Source organism: Dipodomys spectabilis, unplaced genomic scaffold (genome assembly GCF_019054845.1).
Source record: "Dipodomys spectabilis isolate Male_0828 unplaced genomic scaffold, ASM1905484v1 ptg000049l, whole genome shotgun sequence".
In the NCBI taxonomy this organism is placed as follows: Eukaryota; Metazoa; Chordata; class Mammalia; order Rodentia; family Heteromyidae; genus Dipodomys; species Dipodomys spectabilis.
Window position 1 is genome coordinate 56759 of NW_024870726.1, and position 17144 is coordinate 73902.

The window sequence follows — 17144 nt, forward strand, 5'->3', positions numbered from 1 at the left end:
AGAACTCTGCCAGGAGTCGTGTGTGGGTGTGTGTATGTGCTGGTACTGGGCTTGAACTCAGGGCCTTGTGCTCTAACTTGGCTTTTCCATCCAAGGTTGACATTCTATCCCTGAGCCATAGCTTCACTGCTGGCTTTTTGTTGATTAGCTGGAGTTGAGAGTCTTGAGGAATTGTCTGCTCAAGATAGTTGGAATCTGTGAGCCTCAGATCTCAGCCTCTGAAGCAGCACAGCAGCACGGATTACAGGTGTGAGCCAAGGTACCCGCAGGAGTTGTCTGACAGCGGGGCCCTGGGTGTGTTAGAGAGTCAGATTCTGGAGCAGCTTAGCTGTATGAGGCTTGTTCTGTCCACAGAGGGCTTCCTCTCCAGCGGGAGGTGGAGCTGACCTCCTCCCAGACAGCTGGCATCGGGCTACTCAGAGACCCGGAAGTCCCCATCCCCGATGGGACCACAGCTTCCTGGTGAACCCCAGCCAAAGCTTCCAGACACTCTTGGGGACAAGTCATACCCTTCAAACGTCCCTCAAGCACCGTGTCTCTGGGCACCAGCCGGGCTCCCGGGCAAGGCCCCTTTCTATCCAAAGCTGCTCAGAGATCAGCCTGCAGCTGGCCTGGCCTCTGCTTCCTTGGCCGCAGGTCTGGCTGGAGGGATGGTCTGCCAATGTCCGCATGCCCAGCGGCTCAGGGTCCCTCTCTGCCATGGTCCCCTCTGCTCCCGCCATCTTGGGTTCTGTAGCTTCTCCACTTCCTTTCGGCACAGCCACGTGGTGATGAGCAGTGGACATAAACACACCTTCCAGGCTCTGGGCCAGCACATAGCCGGAGAAGAGGGCCAGCCCCGCGGAGACCCGGCAGGCCCTCCGGTGTGGTGGTGGGAAAGGCAGGCCTAGATGCTCATGGGGCCACCACCGGGCTGATGGCCAGTGACTGGGGGTGGGGTGGGAGGGACGGCAGTTACGAACCTTTGAGTGTCACAGATGCAGCCTACGGTGCCACACCAGGAGACAGGACACAAAGACACAAGCAACACATCCCCAGGGGACTTCTAGGCCAGAGAGGAAGAAAGATGGGAAGCAAGAGACCCTCTGTCCACCCCGAGGGGTTGTGAAGAGGACACCGGGGATGGGGGGGAGGGGTGATACTGAGGGGCAACTTGGCTTCCTCCCTAAGATGGCATTCCTTCAGAGAGAGAGAGAAAGAGAGAGAGAGAGTCATCATAGACCTGCTGTGTTCCCCCATCCCCCATATTCCCATAGCCCTCGCTCCAGTTCCTATGTCCAAAGTAGAAGGTGAAGAAACTCATATCACACACAGCACTTTGCAGAAAGGTTTAACCACGCAGGCGTGGGAATGTTTGAATTCTAGCTTGTAAGTCCTATCAGAACTGTCAGAAAGCAGGTCCTGCCAGCTGGATTCAGAAATGAACTCGCTTTAGGTGTGAGCCACAGAGGGCAGGCAGAGACTGCTGGAAACAGGTTTGTTGGGTCATAAATATCTTACTTGCTGGGTTCAGCAGGCTGCGGGTTGACACTTGCCCTAATAAGCAACTATTGATTACATTCTAGTTTAGAATCAGAACTCTGTGTGTGTGTGTGTGTGTGTGTGTGTGTGTGAATGCACGCATGTGTGCACTGGTATTGGGGCTTGAACTCAGGGCCAGGGCACTCTCTCTTTTAGATTTCCTCTCAAGGCTGTCTCCCTACCACTTAAGCCACAGCTCCACTTCCGGCCTTTTGGTGAGTAATTGGAGATAAGAGTCCCATGGACTTTCCTGTCTGGTCTGGCAATCCTCAGATCTCAGCCTCCTGACCAGCTAGGATGACATATGTGAGCAGCCAGTGCCTGGCTAGAGTCAGGACTTTTTTGTTGTTGTTGGTCATGGGTCTGGAACTCTGGGCCTGGGCGCTGTCCCTCAGCTCTTCAGTTCAAGGCTAGCACTCTACCACTTGAGCCACAGCACCACTTCCGGTTTTCTAATGGTTTACTGGAGATAAAAGTCTCACAGATTTTTCCTGCCTGGGTTGGCTTTGAACCGCGATCCTCGGATCTCAGCCTCCTGAGTGGCTAGGATTACAGACGTGAGCCACCGGTGCCCAGCTAGAGTCAGGACTTTTAATGATGGTTTGAATTCTTGGGAGTCATGTACAGTGGATAATGCTGTTTCCTGAATAACATTAGAGGGACCACCGCCCTTCGTTTTCTAGCAACACTCAAAGGTTATATGTGCATCAGTCATGTTGGAGTTGCTGGAAGGTTCCTGGACCAGTCCATCTGCCTTCAGTCTCTGAAACTAGCTTTGTGATCTTGAGCATTTCTACCCTTCATCCTCAGTTTCTGGAGGGGACAACAGGAGGTCAGGAGAATAAGCCTGTGTGAAGGTCAGACCAGGGCTGTCACATCTCCTCCATTGCGATTAGGCCAGTGCCAGCACATTACTGTGTCCAGGCCTGAGAGAACCGTCCCGCAGACCTTTGCAGAAGGTAAATCCAGGACCCTAGTGAAAACTATTCTACTTTCTTTCCAAACAGACTCAGGGACAGGGTGCCAAGACACCGTGACGTCTCCGTCTGCGGGTTCATTAGTGATAAAACGTCTTGGACTTCCTTTCCCTGGCTGGCTTCAAACGAAGATCTCTGAATCTCAGCCTCCTGAGTAGCTGGGCTCAGAGACGCGGGTCACCAGCCTACTGCTGAGCATGTCACCTGTTTGACCACTTACTTCATCCCCACCCCCACCCCCAGGGGCCAGAGTGTCAACGTCATCTAGAATGGAAACACTCCCACTGGACAGGTGTAAGCTGTGCCAAATCTCCTCAGTTTCAGTAAGCTGATATTTAGTTACTCTAGGAGCCAGGGTGTGGCTCTTCTCTTCTCTTCCAAGATGGAGTCTCTTGAATTTTCTGCCCAGGCTGGCTTCAAGTGATCATCTTCCTGATGTATTTTGAATGGTGGCCCTTAAATCTGTACTAAATTTACCTTCATCCAATCAGAGGCAGCGAAAGGGATACTAATTGGGAAAAGGATCCCAATAGATTCAGTGAAGAGTCTGGAGAGGAGATCATCAGGACTTTAATGACTGTCCAGTGTCCTTAGAGAAAAAGGTGAAGCCACACAGAGAAGACCAGGGAGAGATGGGGACAGCCATTAGAGTGCAGTGTCTCCAAGCAAAGGGATCAACAAATGTCACAATCTGGAGAGAGGCCTGGAGCTGAAAGCAAACCCCTCTGACATTTGCATTTTCCAACTTCCAGTTCCTCCCCTCCCCCCCCCCCCCCCCAAGCTGTAAGAAGTTGCATTTCTAGTTTTGCTCTGGTTGTTTTGAACTTGTGTCTGAGCTTGCTAGGCTGGGGTTCCACCACTTGGGCCATTCTTCCCAGCTTCCCCCTTTTTTTTACTTTAGTTATTGTCTTAGATAAGATCTGATGGTTTTCCTGGAGTCAGCTTCAGATGGTGATCTTCCTAGCAATGTTTCCTGAGTAGCTGAGATCACAGGCATGTGCCACCCCACCCAGCGCAGGAACTGTTATGTTAAACCACCCAGTGTGTGTGTGTGTGTGTGTGTGTGTGTGTGGTAGCTTGCAGCCACAGGAAGTGACTATACCTCCCGAAGAAGCTTTCCCTGCATGCTAACATCTGGAACCCCTTTAATCAGTGCCTTATACTGGGGTTTAATTACATGCCTGCCAAGAAACTCAAGATTTAAATATACTTGATGTTTGTCTGATGGTGATCTTTGAGAAGCAAGGGTGCCAAAAGATGAGGATAACATGGAAGGAACTGGAGGGATCTAGAAGAAACCAGAAGTGCAGACTCACACTACTACCGAAAACATGAAACAGAAGGTGTTCCAACAAGAGAAAGAGCTGTTAAGTACTGGAGAGTGCACACAAGCAAACGCATCGTGCCAGCCGCCGGCCGCCCGTTCTGCTCTGTGTGTTGCTGTGGTGGCCGGAGCGGTGTGGGAGTGGCCACTCCCGGCTCTGTGTGACTCGTGCACTCTGAGGTCTCTGGCAGACTGGACGGGGGAAGGATTTGGTGTGGCCCTTGTCACAGGTGGAAGCCACTCAGGCAGCCAAGCAACTGGGACTTGCAGGCCATGTCTGCCTTGCAGCTTGGCTCCCTAGGAGTCCCTTGTGCAGTCTCGAGAATGATGGCAAGCAGCCTCCTGGACCCACACTGCTCTCACTGGGGGGACACGGTCAGGAGGTCAGGATTCCATACCATTCTGCCACCCACCGTGGGGATGAAGGGACCAGGAAGGACCTGCAGTGAGAAGCGCCAACAAGTACCTTAAGAGTCTGCAAAGAAACAAACAGAACTCACACACACACACACGCACACACAAAACAAACAAAAACAAAATCCCAGATGGTCTCTGTGTCTGAGCCACGTGGTGGAAATCTGACCAAGGCGGTCTCTGAATACAGGAGCCTGCTGGCGTCGTACCTCTGGACCGGCTGGTGAGCTGCTCCCTTCCTATGGCAGGATAACACCCAGCCCAGGCCACTGCTGTCCATTGCTCAGGTCCTCCCCTGGTGGAAGCCCACGTCTCCTTTCTACTGTCACACGGCACAGCTGTCTCCTCTTTGCAAAAACTGGGGCCTCCCGCCATGTTTCTCCAAGTACGGCCCACAGCAGCAGCAGCAGCAGCAGCAGCAGCCAACGTAAGTCTGAACTCCATCTAGACTGCTCATTCTAGAACACTTCCAGCACCCACAAAAAGTAAAACCTGAACCTATCCACAGTCTCTCCCTTCCACCCCAAACCCCGCATGCTCTACCACTTGTTACTCTTATTTTCTTTCTTTGCAGATTTGCCTCACACAACAGTGAAGCGTTTTTTACTTGCCTAAGGCTTTCAAGTCTTGTCTATCTTGCAACATGTGTCACAAACTTCATTCCTTGTTCTAGTTCCATGGGATCAGCATGCTACATTTTAGTTTTACATTTCTTAGCTGGTAGATGTTTAGGTTCTTTCCTTTTGGGGGTGGGGTGGTGCTGTTATGAACAATGTTGCTATGAACATTGTGTAAGGAATTCCTGAAAACATATTCTTTTATTTCTCCTGGGTGTAAAGTATCAAGGTACTAGAACATCAGCATCTAGAAAAGGAATTACTGGGTCAGTGGTTGTTAGTGAAATGAGCTCCCTTCCCACAGCTTAGCACGCCCCTTCCCCTCTCCACAGCTTAGCATGCTCCCTTCCTAGGCAACACTGGGCCCTTGTAGTAAAGGCTGTAAATAATCAGCCTCCAACTCCTTTACCTTGGGATGGCACTTCTCTGGGGCAGCTACCACCATAGAAGGCAGCAAGAGCCCTTTAGAGTGACCTTCAGGTCTGGGCAGCTGCAGGACCCCTTATCTACTTGGGCAGCAGCCATCAATCCTAGTTTGCCATGATAAAGCCCCTGGCCCGCATGTCCACACCGGAGTCTCCGCCTCCTAGCCCCTTCTAGTCCCTCCTAAACCTCCTAGGTTATATAGGTCACCTCAGACAATAGCTGGTGCTTCTTCTCACTTCTCCTTGTAAGAAGGGGTCTGGCCGGCCCCCCTTCCCGGCAATAAACCTTCCTTTGTTCTTTGTACCTGCATGTCTGCATGGTTCTCTGACAAAGTCTAATATCTAGCAGAGGTAAATTCTCTCCAGCCTTTTGAGGAACAGTCAAGTTGTTTGCACAGGGTTTTGCATTTGACACCCTACCAGCAAGGTCTGAGGGATGCCAGCGCGGTGACAGTGCATGCAGGGGGCCTTGCCTTTTACTTTTAGCTTAGGAAAATTCTCACAAGTACAGAGTGGCGTTTCTCAGTGGCTTCACTCCATTTCCAGGACAGTGAGTATCAGCAAGCATCGTTCCCTGGGACGAGTGGCAATCCGTGTGTCTTCTTCAGAGAAGTGTCTCTTTACACTTTTGCCTATTTTTAAAGTAGATGCTTTTTGTTGTTGGCTAGATTGTTTTTTTGTTTTTAAGTGTTGGCATGGGTAAAATTAGCTCAAGGTAAACGTTATAACATGACTGCTAACAGAGACATTTTCACCTGCAACATATTGGAGGCGATGTGATGGCTGTGTATAAAACTGGGTTTCTGTAACCCCCACTACAGAAATGTCTCTGGAGACAATGGAAATCTCGGAGAGTGGAAGGGGGAGAAATGCCCGAGGAGGAGCAGCAGAGTGACTTGCTCAGAAAATGATGTTCCAACAGAAGCATCCCCCGGGGGAAGCCATCTCCTGTCCTAGAATGTTTGGTATGAGGAGGAGGGAGCCCCTGTCACCCTGCCACTTGGAGGGGCTCCCCAGGGAGGGAGGGAGGAGCTGCAGTCCCGGGGAGAGCCCTCCGGGGAGGCCAGGGTCAGGGTCCTAGGGCCTGCACAATGGGCGGAGTCTAATTTCATACTATAAGGAAAGGTTTCCCAAAGTCCCCCATTCACTCCTTTCCAGGAAGTCTATCCTTTTAGCCTCATTGGTATGGATGGCATCACGTGCCCCGTTCTAAGCCAATCGTGGGCCTAAGCAAGGCTTAACTTCCTGGCCTCTCCTCTGACTCTCAGGACAGGGTCCCGGGGTGGAAGATGCTGCCAAGCAGGCCCCTCCCTGACACCACGTTGGACTCTTCACCTCTCATTCCAGCACCACGCATGCAGAGCTAAGGCCTGGCCGGGTGAGCGGGAGTCTCCATTTTCGTATCATCGCTGCAGGAAATTCCTCATTTTGTGGGGGAATAAGTGGATTCGGATGGATCTGTGTGTGTGTGTGTGTGTGTGTGTGTGTGTGTGTGTGTGCCAGTCTACGGGCTTCAACTCAGGGTCTGGGTGATGATGTCTCTCGGCTTTCCCACTCAAAGCTAGCACCATACTATTTGAGCCACATTTCCACTCCTTTGTCTCTGGTAGTTAATTGGAGATAGGAGTTTCATAGACTTTCTTGCCCGGTGTCTCTGAACCACAGTCCTCAGATCTCAGCCTCCTGAGTTGCTAGGCTTACAGGTGTGAGCCACCGGCTCCCCTCTTCTCTTGGTCTCAAGGAGTCCTGGTCAGAAGCTGGAGCTGAGGTCACACTGACCTCAGTATCTCTAACCACTGGGGAGTCTCTGGGAAAAGAGACTTCTGGGAGAGCCAGGGTCAGACACGGGGCTTTCCTGAAACAGCAGTGTCATCCATGGTCCTCATCCACAATGGTCACTCAAACAGCCTTTGGACCTCCAGAAGCAGTAGGTACAGTCTTTGGGGCCAGAAAGTCAGACTCCATACTGACTGCGGCTTTAGAGTGCTTAGAAAGGACCCAGGTACATCAGCACAGCTACATCCTGGACAGGGAGTTCAGGGAAGGCTGGGCTCCACCCTGAGCCCACGGGCGCACAGTGAGAAAGACAGACCTCCCGGATCTTATTCCACGGCTGGTGTGGCCCTGAGAGGTACAGGGGCTGTCAAGCTGTTGGCTGGTGTCCTTCTTAGCAGTGTGTATAGTGTGAAGAACTCAGCAACCCAGCCTGCTTCAAATAACACCGGGAAGCAAAAATCTCACCCAGGGAACAAGGAGGCCAATGCGTGTTTATGAAAGAAGACAAGCAGTCATCTTGGCTTACCACAATGACTGCTAAGCTATATGTGGAGATGGTTTTAGTGTTCATGAGACATGGGCATTTGGAATTAATTGCATGGAGCAGTGAGCACTTAAGGAAATGAAAACAGCCTTGAGTAGCCATTAGAAGAATGAGAATCCTTCCAACAACAGATAGAAGGAGGCTTGTTTTCCTCAACAGGTCCTGCCTGGAAACTTTCTCTTAAGATTCTATATCCAGTTGTCTTTATTACATTCTTCTGGTAATGGGGTTTGAATTCAGGACCTTGGGTTTGCTAAATTGGTGCTCTACCACTTGGGTCATTCCTCCCAGCCTCAGTTTTTGTTGGTTATTTTTGGAGATGAAATCTCCTGGGTTTATCTTACCTCAGCTGGCTTCACACCACAAGGCTCTGGCCTCAGCCTCCCACACAGCTAGGCTTACAGTCCTGCGCCACTGGTGTCTAGCTTAGGACAGGCCTTCTCCCTGAAAGTCATCTGTGATGTTCTGTCTGTGATTTGTAAGTTTCCTGATCACTGAAAATGAAGAAGAAACCCAGGGCTGTTTGTGAGAAATAGGATGAGGACAAGGACACCTCCGCAGCTCTGCAGCTCTGCAGGCCAGCGCCCGTGCTCAGGGAGGAGGGCCGCGGAGGAGCAGAACATGGTGGTCCTGGCCTATGCCCATACCGCATGGCACGCTGGCCAGCCTATGCCCATGCCGTGGGGCTTGTCCACCAGCCTATGCCCACACCTGTAACATGTCCACCAGCCTATGCCCACACCATGGGGCATGTCCACCAGCCTATGCCCACACCTGTGACATGTCCACCAGCCTATGCCCACAGTGTGGGGCATGTCCACCAGCTTATGCCCACACCTGTGACATGTCCACCAGCCTATGTCCACACCGTGGGGCATGTCCACCGGTCTATGCCCACACCTGTGACATGTCCACCAGCCTATGCCCACACCTGTGACATGTCCACCAGCCTATGTCCACACCATGGGGCATGTCCACCAGTCTATGCCCACACCGTGGGCACATTGGCCAACTGTGCCCCAAAGCTTTCCCACCTGTCCTTTCTTTAAACCACACCTTGGGGTGAGCCGGCGGGAAGTCCACTCTGCCTACTGGAGCAGTTGGAGGCCTGAAGCTAAGGTGTTATTATGCACCTCAAATGCAATCCTGCTGTTTCCCCAGACCCAATGACTGCACACAATATCCCTGAGCTACAACCAAGCAGGTCCGGAGCAACCTTGCCAACAACCTTGCTCCTGAAAGGAATACCAGAAATGAAATGACTCAAGAACAAGAGCCAAAAGAAGGGCTGTCCTTGCCTTGAGAGAGCGTGTGAAAAATGATCTCTAAGGAGCAAAAGCATCCGGGTGCCAGTGGCTCATGCCTGTAATCCTAGCTACTCAGGAGGCTGAGATCTGAGGATCCTGATTCGAAGTCAGTCCAGAGACTCTTACTTCCAATGAACCATCAAAAAGCTGGGAATGGAGGTGTGGTTCAACTAGTAAAGCACCATCCTTGAACAAGAAAGCTGAAGGTCAGACCTGACCCGGAGTTCAAGCCCTAGTACTGGCAACAAGGAGGAGGAAGAGGAGGAGCAGGAGGAGGAGGGGTGGCAAGGATGGGGAGGAGGCAGGTCTGCTCACCAAATTCTGGGAGGCGCTTCTGTTATCAGCCCAGAGCTGGCTGGCAGCACCAACTCTTCCCTCCTCTTCTCAGACTCAGAGCCCCAACTTCCTGGAAGGCAGACCCTTCACACTGCAGCAGCAGCAGCAAGTGACCCCTCACACCTCCCCCCTCCTCAAGGCTCCCGGGTGGAGGGGACCCATGTGAAATGTGCTGTACCCTCATCTACCAGTAACCTTGGAGGAGCTCATCCCTTCCCCCTTTGACTTTGTTTTCTCATCTGTAAGTGTGGAGAGAGCTGGTGCTCTCCTGGGCTTTTGGCAGGAAAAAGGACGAAGCTCATGGTCAGCCTCTGATCAGAGTCCCAATGGAGCCCACAGAGACTGTCCGGCCACAGAAGCTAGCTGTGCCTGTGGGCTACTGTACCAGAGAATCCAACTGACAGACACTGAGGACCCTCACGCGGTACATGGTACAACTTAAGGAATTCTTGTAATCCAGGTGCAAAGCATTCAGCAAGCAGCTCAGGTCCATGTGGAGAAGCCCACTTCAGCTTTTGAAAATTCAGCTGGGACGGAGCACGTGGCCCTCTCCCATTCTGTTTAGAGCCCCTCACTCTGGAAGTTCCTGTGAGGAATGCACACAGCCCCACCCACATTCAGAGCCTGTGGAGGTCAAAGGGGACATGTCCTGTGCACACTCCATTTTCAACCAGGTACACCTGAGCCCAGGAGAGCTATTTAAGAAATAATCAAGACCAGGCCAGGGGCAGGTGACTCATGCCTATAATCCTAGATGCTCAGGAGGCTGAGATCTGAGGATCATGGTTTGGAGTCAGCCCAGGCAGGAAAGTCTACAAGACTCTTATCCCCAATTAACCATGAAAAAGCAGAAGTGGATGTTGTGGATCTAGTGGTAGAGCACTAGTCTTGAGTGAAAGCCAAACAAAAGCTTGAGGCCTTGAGTTCAAGCCCCAGAATAGGTACAGAGGTGGGAAGGGGTGAATATTTCTTTTCTCTTTTGCTCCAGCCAGCAAATGCCTCCACATGTACATCAACAGCCCAGTTCTTCCGTGGTAGGCAGAGGTCCAGCTGCGGCTATCAGAGCTGGAGCCATGCAGGGACGCAAGCTGAGTCTTCTGGACCCTTGGGAGGAAAAAGCATGAAGCGTGTTACTAACATACGACTAGCACATGCGCAGAGCGCACGGTGACCGGCACATGCGGCCAGTGCATGGTGAAGGCATGGAGGAGGATGCTCCCCGACTGGCGGGAGGCAAAGCTGTGGGTGAAGGGTGGCCAAGTTCTCAGTTTGCTCTCTTACTCTTTCATCCTCCAGAACCTTCTGATAGTAAATAATTGTTCATCCTGTGTTTTCCAGAAGACAGAATGCAAATGGCGGAATCCCTGACCTCAAACAGCTTTCCTGGCTGGTTTTAATCCTAAATAGCGGTAGTCTTTTGCCCAGCCTGAACTTTGCCTTCAGAATCCAGAGTCTGCATCTTCTGCCAAATTTGTACCTAATTTTGTCCTTTCCCACCTGACTGTGGCATCGACACAGTCCATCATATTGGCAGAAAACTGGAAAGCAAGGTAAGAACAATCCTTACAGATGCAGACTCTGGATTCTGAAGGCAAAGTTCAGGCTGGGCAAAAGACTACTGCTATTTAGGATTAAAACCAGCCAGGAAAGCCGTTTGCGGTCAGGGATTCCGCCATTTGCATTCTGTCTTCTGGAAAACACAGGATGAACAATTATTTACTATCAGAGGTCACTTGACTCCCCTTGAGCTTATACACTCAAGCTTAAGCTAAGGTTGCACTATAAAGTCAGGTTTTCAAGGACTGGGCACTGTCCTTTTATGCTGATTGTTGGTACTCTACCACTTGAACCATAGCTCTACTTCTGGCATTTTGGTAGTTAATTGGAAACAAGAGTCTCAGGGACTTTCCTGCCTGGGCTGACTTCAAACCTCAATCCTCAGATCTTAGCTTCCTAAGAAACTAGGATTACAGGCATGAGCCACCAGTGCCTGGACAATCTTTGTTTAATTTGATTTCCAAAGTTTTTACTCACATAATGCTTAAGGATCTTTGAATGGTGTTTCAACTCTTTCCCAGGGTTCTGTGTGCTTGTATGGGTGTGCACATGTGTGCGTGCTTACCAACAGTGTCTGTGGCATTTTGATGGAGCTAACAATTACCTCCTGTGAGAGTCCACATATTATGGGGCCCAAAGGCGCTTATCATGTGTTGATTTAAACAGCGTCTACAAGGTCAGAGCAAGGAGTCATGACACCATAACAACCTGGAAAGGTGCCAGAGCCCTTGCCTTATTTCAACTTAAATATTTAATGGGAAGCAATCCTATATTTTATAGAATGGCATTTTGAAGTTTACAACTAAAGCCATTTAAGATGAAATAGGTTGTTTGGTCTAGTTTGAACCTCTGTTACGTACTCAACCTTAATGCTAGTCCTTCGCAATCAGCGTCTCCTTCTGGCCTAGAGGGGTTCATAGCCCAGCAAAATGAGAGCATGGCACATGCAATGCTACCAACTCAGGAGGCTGACATCTGAAAATCATGGTTCAAAGCCAGCCCAGGCAGGAAAGTTCATGAGACTTTTACCTTTAACTACCAAAAAGCCTGAAGTAGTAGAAAAGATGTGCCTCTACTAGTAGAGTACTAGCTTCGAGTGAAAAGGTCAAAAACTATAAACCTTGAGTTCAAATGCCCAAGGCTGGCATGAAAGAAAAAGTATGTATTTGCCCAACTTTGATTGACAACTCACCACCAGATTGGTTGTAGGCTCCGCAGCTGCTCCTTTGACTCCATTTTGTCCTGTGCCTGCAGGCAGCGGCTGGGTTTTAGCAGGTTAATGCCAAAAGGCATGGCTTGGAGAAAGATGAAAACCCCCACGGACAGGCCAGCAGTCAGGTAACTTTACCTGCACTGCACATGCTGCTCGCAGCTGACAAGATGAAAAGGTAAGGAAACCCTGCACTGTATTCTGCTTCACCCCCCAACAGCTCTTCCAGGTTACCAAGATGAGGTTACATATAGGGAAACTGAGGCTCAGAGGTGAAGGAACTTGAGATAAACCAGGTGGGCCCAAAGCTTTACAGCCAGAATCTGCAGCTGATCTTTTTTACCCCAGACTTCCACCAGGCCCAGGGTCTTGGCCATCACTCCCATGATGAAAGTCCTTGCTGAGGATATGCCAAGGGTTCCCCTTGATTCTGACCTCACTACTCTTTGTTTACAGACTGAGCCATTACTCAACAGTAGCTAGAGTGTAGTGCTCTTCCCACACCCCCGGTGGAAGAGGACTCTTGCTGGGTGAACTCAAAGGTGCAGGGTGCAGCCCCAATACTGAGGAGAGACCCAGCAAGACATTGAGAAGCTTTAGCTGCCACTACTGTGGGATTAGCACAGAGCTACTTCGAATTCTGTCTAATCAGATCCTATCTCTGAAGTGGTTAACCATTCAGGATCCTTTAGAGACAGCAGAAGGCAGACACTGAGATGGTTCTCTTAAAGGATGTGCGTCAAACCCCAACATAGGCACAAGGGAGGGGGCCAGACTCAGGTAGAGGAGTCTCTGGTTCCCTACAGAACAGCCCTCATACTCACTGTGTCCCCAACCCCCTCTTGGGCTCCCCTCCCCCACCCCTTGCTCAGCAGAGGGCTGGAGACCACACAGCAATGTGAAAAAAGCATCCACAGAAAATGTCCCCAACCGTTTGATTGTATAAATAATTTATTTTCTGTTCACAGCATCATATGTGTATTATAAAAGGAGATGGAAACAAAGGAGAGAATGATCAAGACAGAAAATTACAGCCATAGATAGAAGGGAAAACCGAAGCCGGTGGACAGGGTCCCAACACCATCACAAGAGAATTCGTGAAGAGAATAATTCTAAGACAAACTAGGCCTCCCTGGGTCTATTAGAAAACATTTGAAAAGCTCACTTGGGGAGGCCAAATTCCTCTACACGTGTAACCCACTCAGCATCCACAGGGCAGGAGGCGTGGCGGATCATGGACGGCCAGAAAGGGGGCTCCTTGAGGCCACCCCTTGGTGCTTCTCTGCCCCCTCTTGTCAGAGGTGAAATGGGCTTTATTCCGTCACAGAGTACAGAAATCAATGGAGACTCTTTCACTATTTGTTGATACAGCACAGGGCTTGACTCTACTGTACAATTACTAACGGTTAACTGTACCCTTTCAGTACTGGTAATAAGACAAGATCATCCCGCATCACTGTGAGGGCAGGACAGGGTCAGAGGTCGTCAGCACGACAAGGTTACAGTATTTGGCATCTGCAATGTCACAAAATAAATATATTATTCTCTCCATAGTGTGGAACTACCAAAATGCAAAGTGCTTAAGAAATTGTCGCATGTGAAGAAAATAAAGAAGGATGAATTATTTTTTTTTAAATTTTAATAGTTCTATACAGAATCTTCAGACTATGGGACCAGCCCATTGAGAGGCCAGCGAATCTGGTGTCGCTGTGTAAACTGAGATCTTAGCAGGCTTTTCATTGCTTCTTAGCTCTATTTTCTCTACTGCGTTTATACAAAAAAAAAAGACCAGCACTGGAGGGGTACCAAATACACCTACAAAGAGGAAAGGAGGATGGGGCTGCTAGATTGCTGCTTAAAAAAAAAAAAAAACCATTAAAAAAAACCCAAAAAAACAAAAACAAAAAACCTCTTCTAAGAATTGGGTTGTAAGCCAAGAATTCTGCATCTGGCTCTCAAATCCACTTCCGGAGTATAATGGACAATAGTGTAGGTTTACGATGTGACTGACTCCAAGTTCCCTCTTGACTATGTCCAATTTCTATCAGCCTTCTTTGCAAAGAAGTGTGTAACCGCGCATGTGTGTGTGTGTGGGGGGGGGAGAGTGGGGGATCAAAACTCTACCTGGAAACATAGATGAAGACAGATTAAAAATCCAGCCATTGTAAGTTTCCCTTTGAATACTATGTTGTCAGGGTAAAATGACAGCTTCCACAAGCCAAGACTCAGTCCTGATTATAAAGGATACTTTTTTTAAATTACATTATTAAAAATATGTCTTTATTCTTCTTTCCTTTTCTCTATTTTTCCAAAGCCTCTTTCAAGTAAACTGAAGTGCCTGAGGACCGGGGGCCAGGGCCATGACGTCACAGGCTAACAGGGATCCAAGCACCCATTGTTGAGTCCCTTGGTTCGCCTGAGAGGTGCAGGCAGGCTCGGAGGCCAGTTCCCACAAGATGAATTCACAAGGAATTCATCCTGAAGCTTTTCCTTCGCTCTGAAATCCATGCAAGGAGGTCAACTTTTGCAACAAGGTGGGGTTTTATTTTTTGGCGCATGACATCGAATACTCTTAAGGAGACATTTAGAATGAAATACTGAAACCAGATAGGCCACGAGGAATCAAATTAGACATCTAAACACGTCGCCACTTGCAGTGTCAAGGGACAGAAAAGGCAAAGTCTTTTTTTTTTTTTACCCTTAAGGTGAATATTTCTAAGGTGAGTATTCATTTATAAAAAGGTTTCTGTGTTTTTGTTAAACATGTCTGAAAATCCATCACCAGGAGGTTAGTATTACAAGAGATATCCCTTGCCAAAAAAGAAAAAAAGAAAAGAAAAAAAAGAGCCATCTTGCAATTCAGCACGCATATCAGTAAGCTGGTGTGCTCACCCAAATCAATCAGTCAGCTGAGAACTTAAAACTGAACACATATATATGAGCCCGGGTTCTTAATGCTGATTATACCATGGTGGGGGGAGGGGTGCGTACACCCCATCCCCTTCCCCCAGCCCAGCCTCTGGCCCTTTGAACACCTTTAACCCTTCTGCAGTGGATCCGTCCTTTCCCACCACCTCCAACAATTTTTTTTTTTGTTTCCTTTCATGTTTACTGGTCTCTTTGTCTAATTATGACCTACACATGGACAAGGTCCAAGCCCTCTGGAAGAGGTCTCATTCCAGGCTGTGAAGCGGTTCTCCCTAAACCCGGGTGTTCCCCGTAGCCACCCCAAAGCCCAGGCAAGGGAGCATCTTGGTGGCCATTCCCAGCCCAGGCCGCCCGCCCGCTGCCACGACCCCAGGCAGTCCTGAGAAGGCGCCAACCCAACCCAGACCTGGCTTGGGGTCCCCCGCCCCCCCCAGCAGGACAAATTAAATTCCCCCCACAGGGACCCGCCCTGTGATTTAAAAGGATTCAGCTTCCACAGCCCCTGAAGGCAAAGAGCAAGTCACCCTCCCCCGCGCCCCCCGCCCCTCACGGCACCCCATGATGCCCCCGAGGGGGTGCCCTCCCCAGGGAGCTGCGTACCTCCGGGCACTCGCAGGTGACCCCCGTGGGGGCGGGGCAGCCCGAAGTTCTGGCCCTGCCGCTTTTGTTCCTGACGTCCAAAGCTTTCCACCTGGGGTGGGTGTGTTTGGGGGGGTCCTCTCCCCTCGAGGGCCGCACCGCAGGCTCCTCCCGCGCCCGCGTCCTTCGCAGACGGACCCCCGCACCCCCCTGTCCGCAGGTCCAGGGTTCAGACAAAAGGTCCCCGCGAGCGGGTGGGGAGAGGGAGGGGGGGCCGGGTTGGCACATCAGCCCCCCCACACCCGGCTGGGGTCCCCCCTCCCCACCCCTGTCCGGCCTCCAGGTGGAGATTCGAAGCGTTGCTTTGGTTCGTTGTCTTTGTTCGCGGGCGGCGGGGGGGGGGGGCGGGGGTTCATCGCCAGCCCCTTCCATCCGTCCATCCGTCCGTCCATCCATCCACCCATTCATTCACTTTGGACTCCGGCCCCCCGCCCCCTCGGCCTGCGGACGCGGCCAGGCGCCGTTACCGCTTCTTCTTCTGCTTCAGGGACTTCCTGCGCTTCAGGATCATCTCGTAGAGCTTGTCCATGCCCTCGGTGAGGCCCTCGCCGATGATGGCGCACGCCGGCTGGACGTGATAGGTGGTGGCCGGGATGAGCTCGTGCAGCGCCAGCTGCTTCTCAATCTCCGCCACCGGCAGCGACTTGGGCAGGTCCTGCTTGTTGGCGATGACCAGCAGCGGCGTGCCCTGGTTCTCGGCGAACTTGGTCACCTTGTGCAGCTCGGTCTTGGCCTCCTCCAGCCGGTCCACGTCCACGGAGTCCACCACGTAGATGATGCCGTCCGTGCAGCGGCTGTACGACTTCCACAGCGGCCGCAGCTTCTCCTGGCCGCCCACATCCCAGAAGTGGCAGCTGATGCCCTTGGCCGTGCCGTTGCTCAGCTTGATCTTCTCGGTGTTGAAGCCGATGGTGGGCACGGTGTTCACGAACTCGTTGAACTTGAGCCGGTAGAGCACCGTGGTCTTGCCGGCCGAGTCCAGGCCCAGCATGACGATGTGCAGGGACTGGAAGGCCGAGATGTTGGAGGAGATGTTGCCCATGGCTCCTCGCTGCGGCGCCGGCCACTGCGGCTGCGGGCGGCCGGGAGGGCGCCGCCCCCCCTCCCCGGAGCAGTCACGGCCCCGCCGCGGCCCGGCCGCACCTGGGCCCCGCCCGCCGCCGCTACCGGCCGGGGAGGGGGGCTCGGCGTCCCCGGGGCGCACGGCCCGGCGCGCTCAGACCGCGCGGCGCCCGCGCCCTCGCCCGCCCGGCCGGCGGCCCGCGGGCATCGCGTCTCTCCGGGCGGCTTTTGTCTTCTCGCGAAGCCGCCGCCGAGGCCGCGGTGGCGGGAGGCTGGCGCCCGGCGCCCTCGCCCGGAACCGGTTCGCTCGGCGGCTTCCTCGGGCCGCGCGCCCCCCGCCCCGCCCGCCCGCCCCGGGCTCCCGCCGCGGCTCCGGCTCTCCCCCGGGGCCTCCGGATCCCCGCGCTGGGCGCCGATCTCCAGCGGGCTTGGGCGGCGCCGCTGCCGTTCCCCGGGCGCACCGTGGAGGCGCAGGCGGGACGCGGGCTTCCCCGGGTGTCGCTGCCG

General features: G+C 52.0%; 1 protein-coding gene across 1 annotated transcript; it reads right to left on the reverse strand.

Annotated features, from left to right (window-relative positions):
- Positions 1–14525: 14525 nt before the first annotated feature.
- Arl4c (ADP ribosylation factor like GTPase 4C) lies at positions 14526–16679 on the reverse strand. Its single transcript, XM_042678811.1, has one exon. It carries the CDS (start codon positions 16615–16617, stop codon positions 16039–16041), a length of 579 nt encoding a protein of 192 aa, XP_042534745.1. The 5' UTR covers positions 16618–16679; the 3' UTR covers positions 14526–16038.
- Positions 16680–17144: the final 465 nt, after the last annotated feature.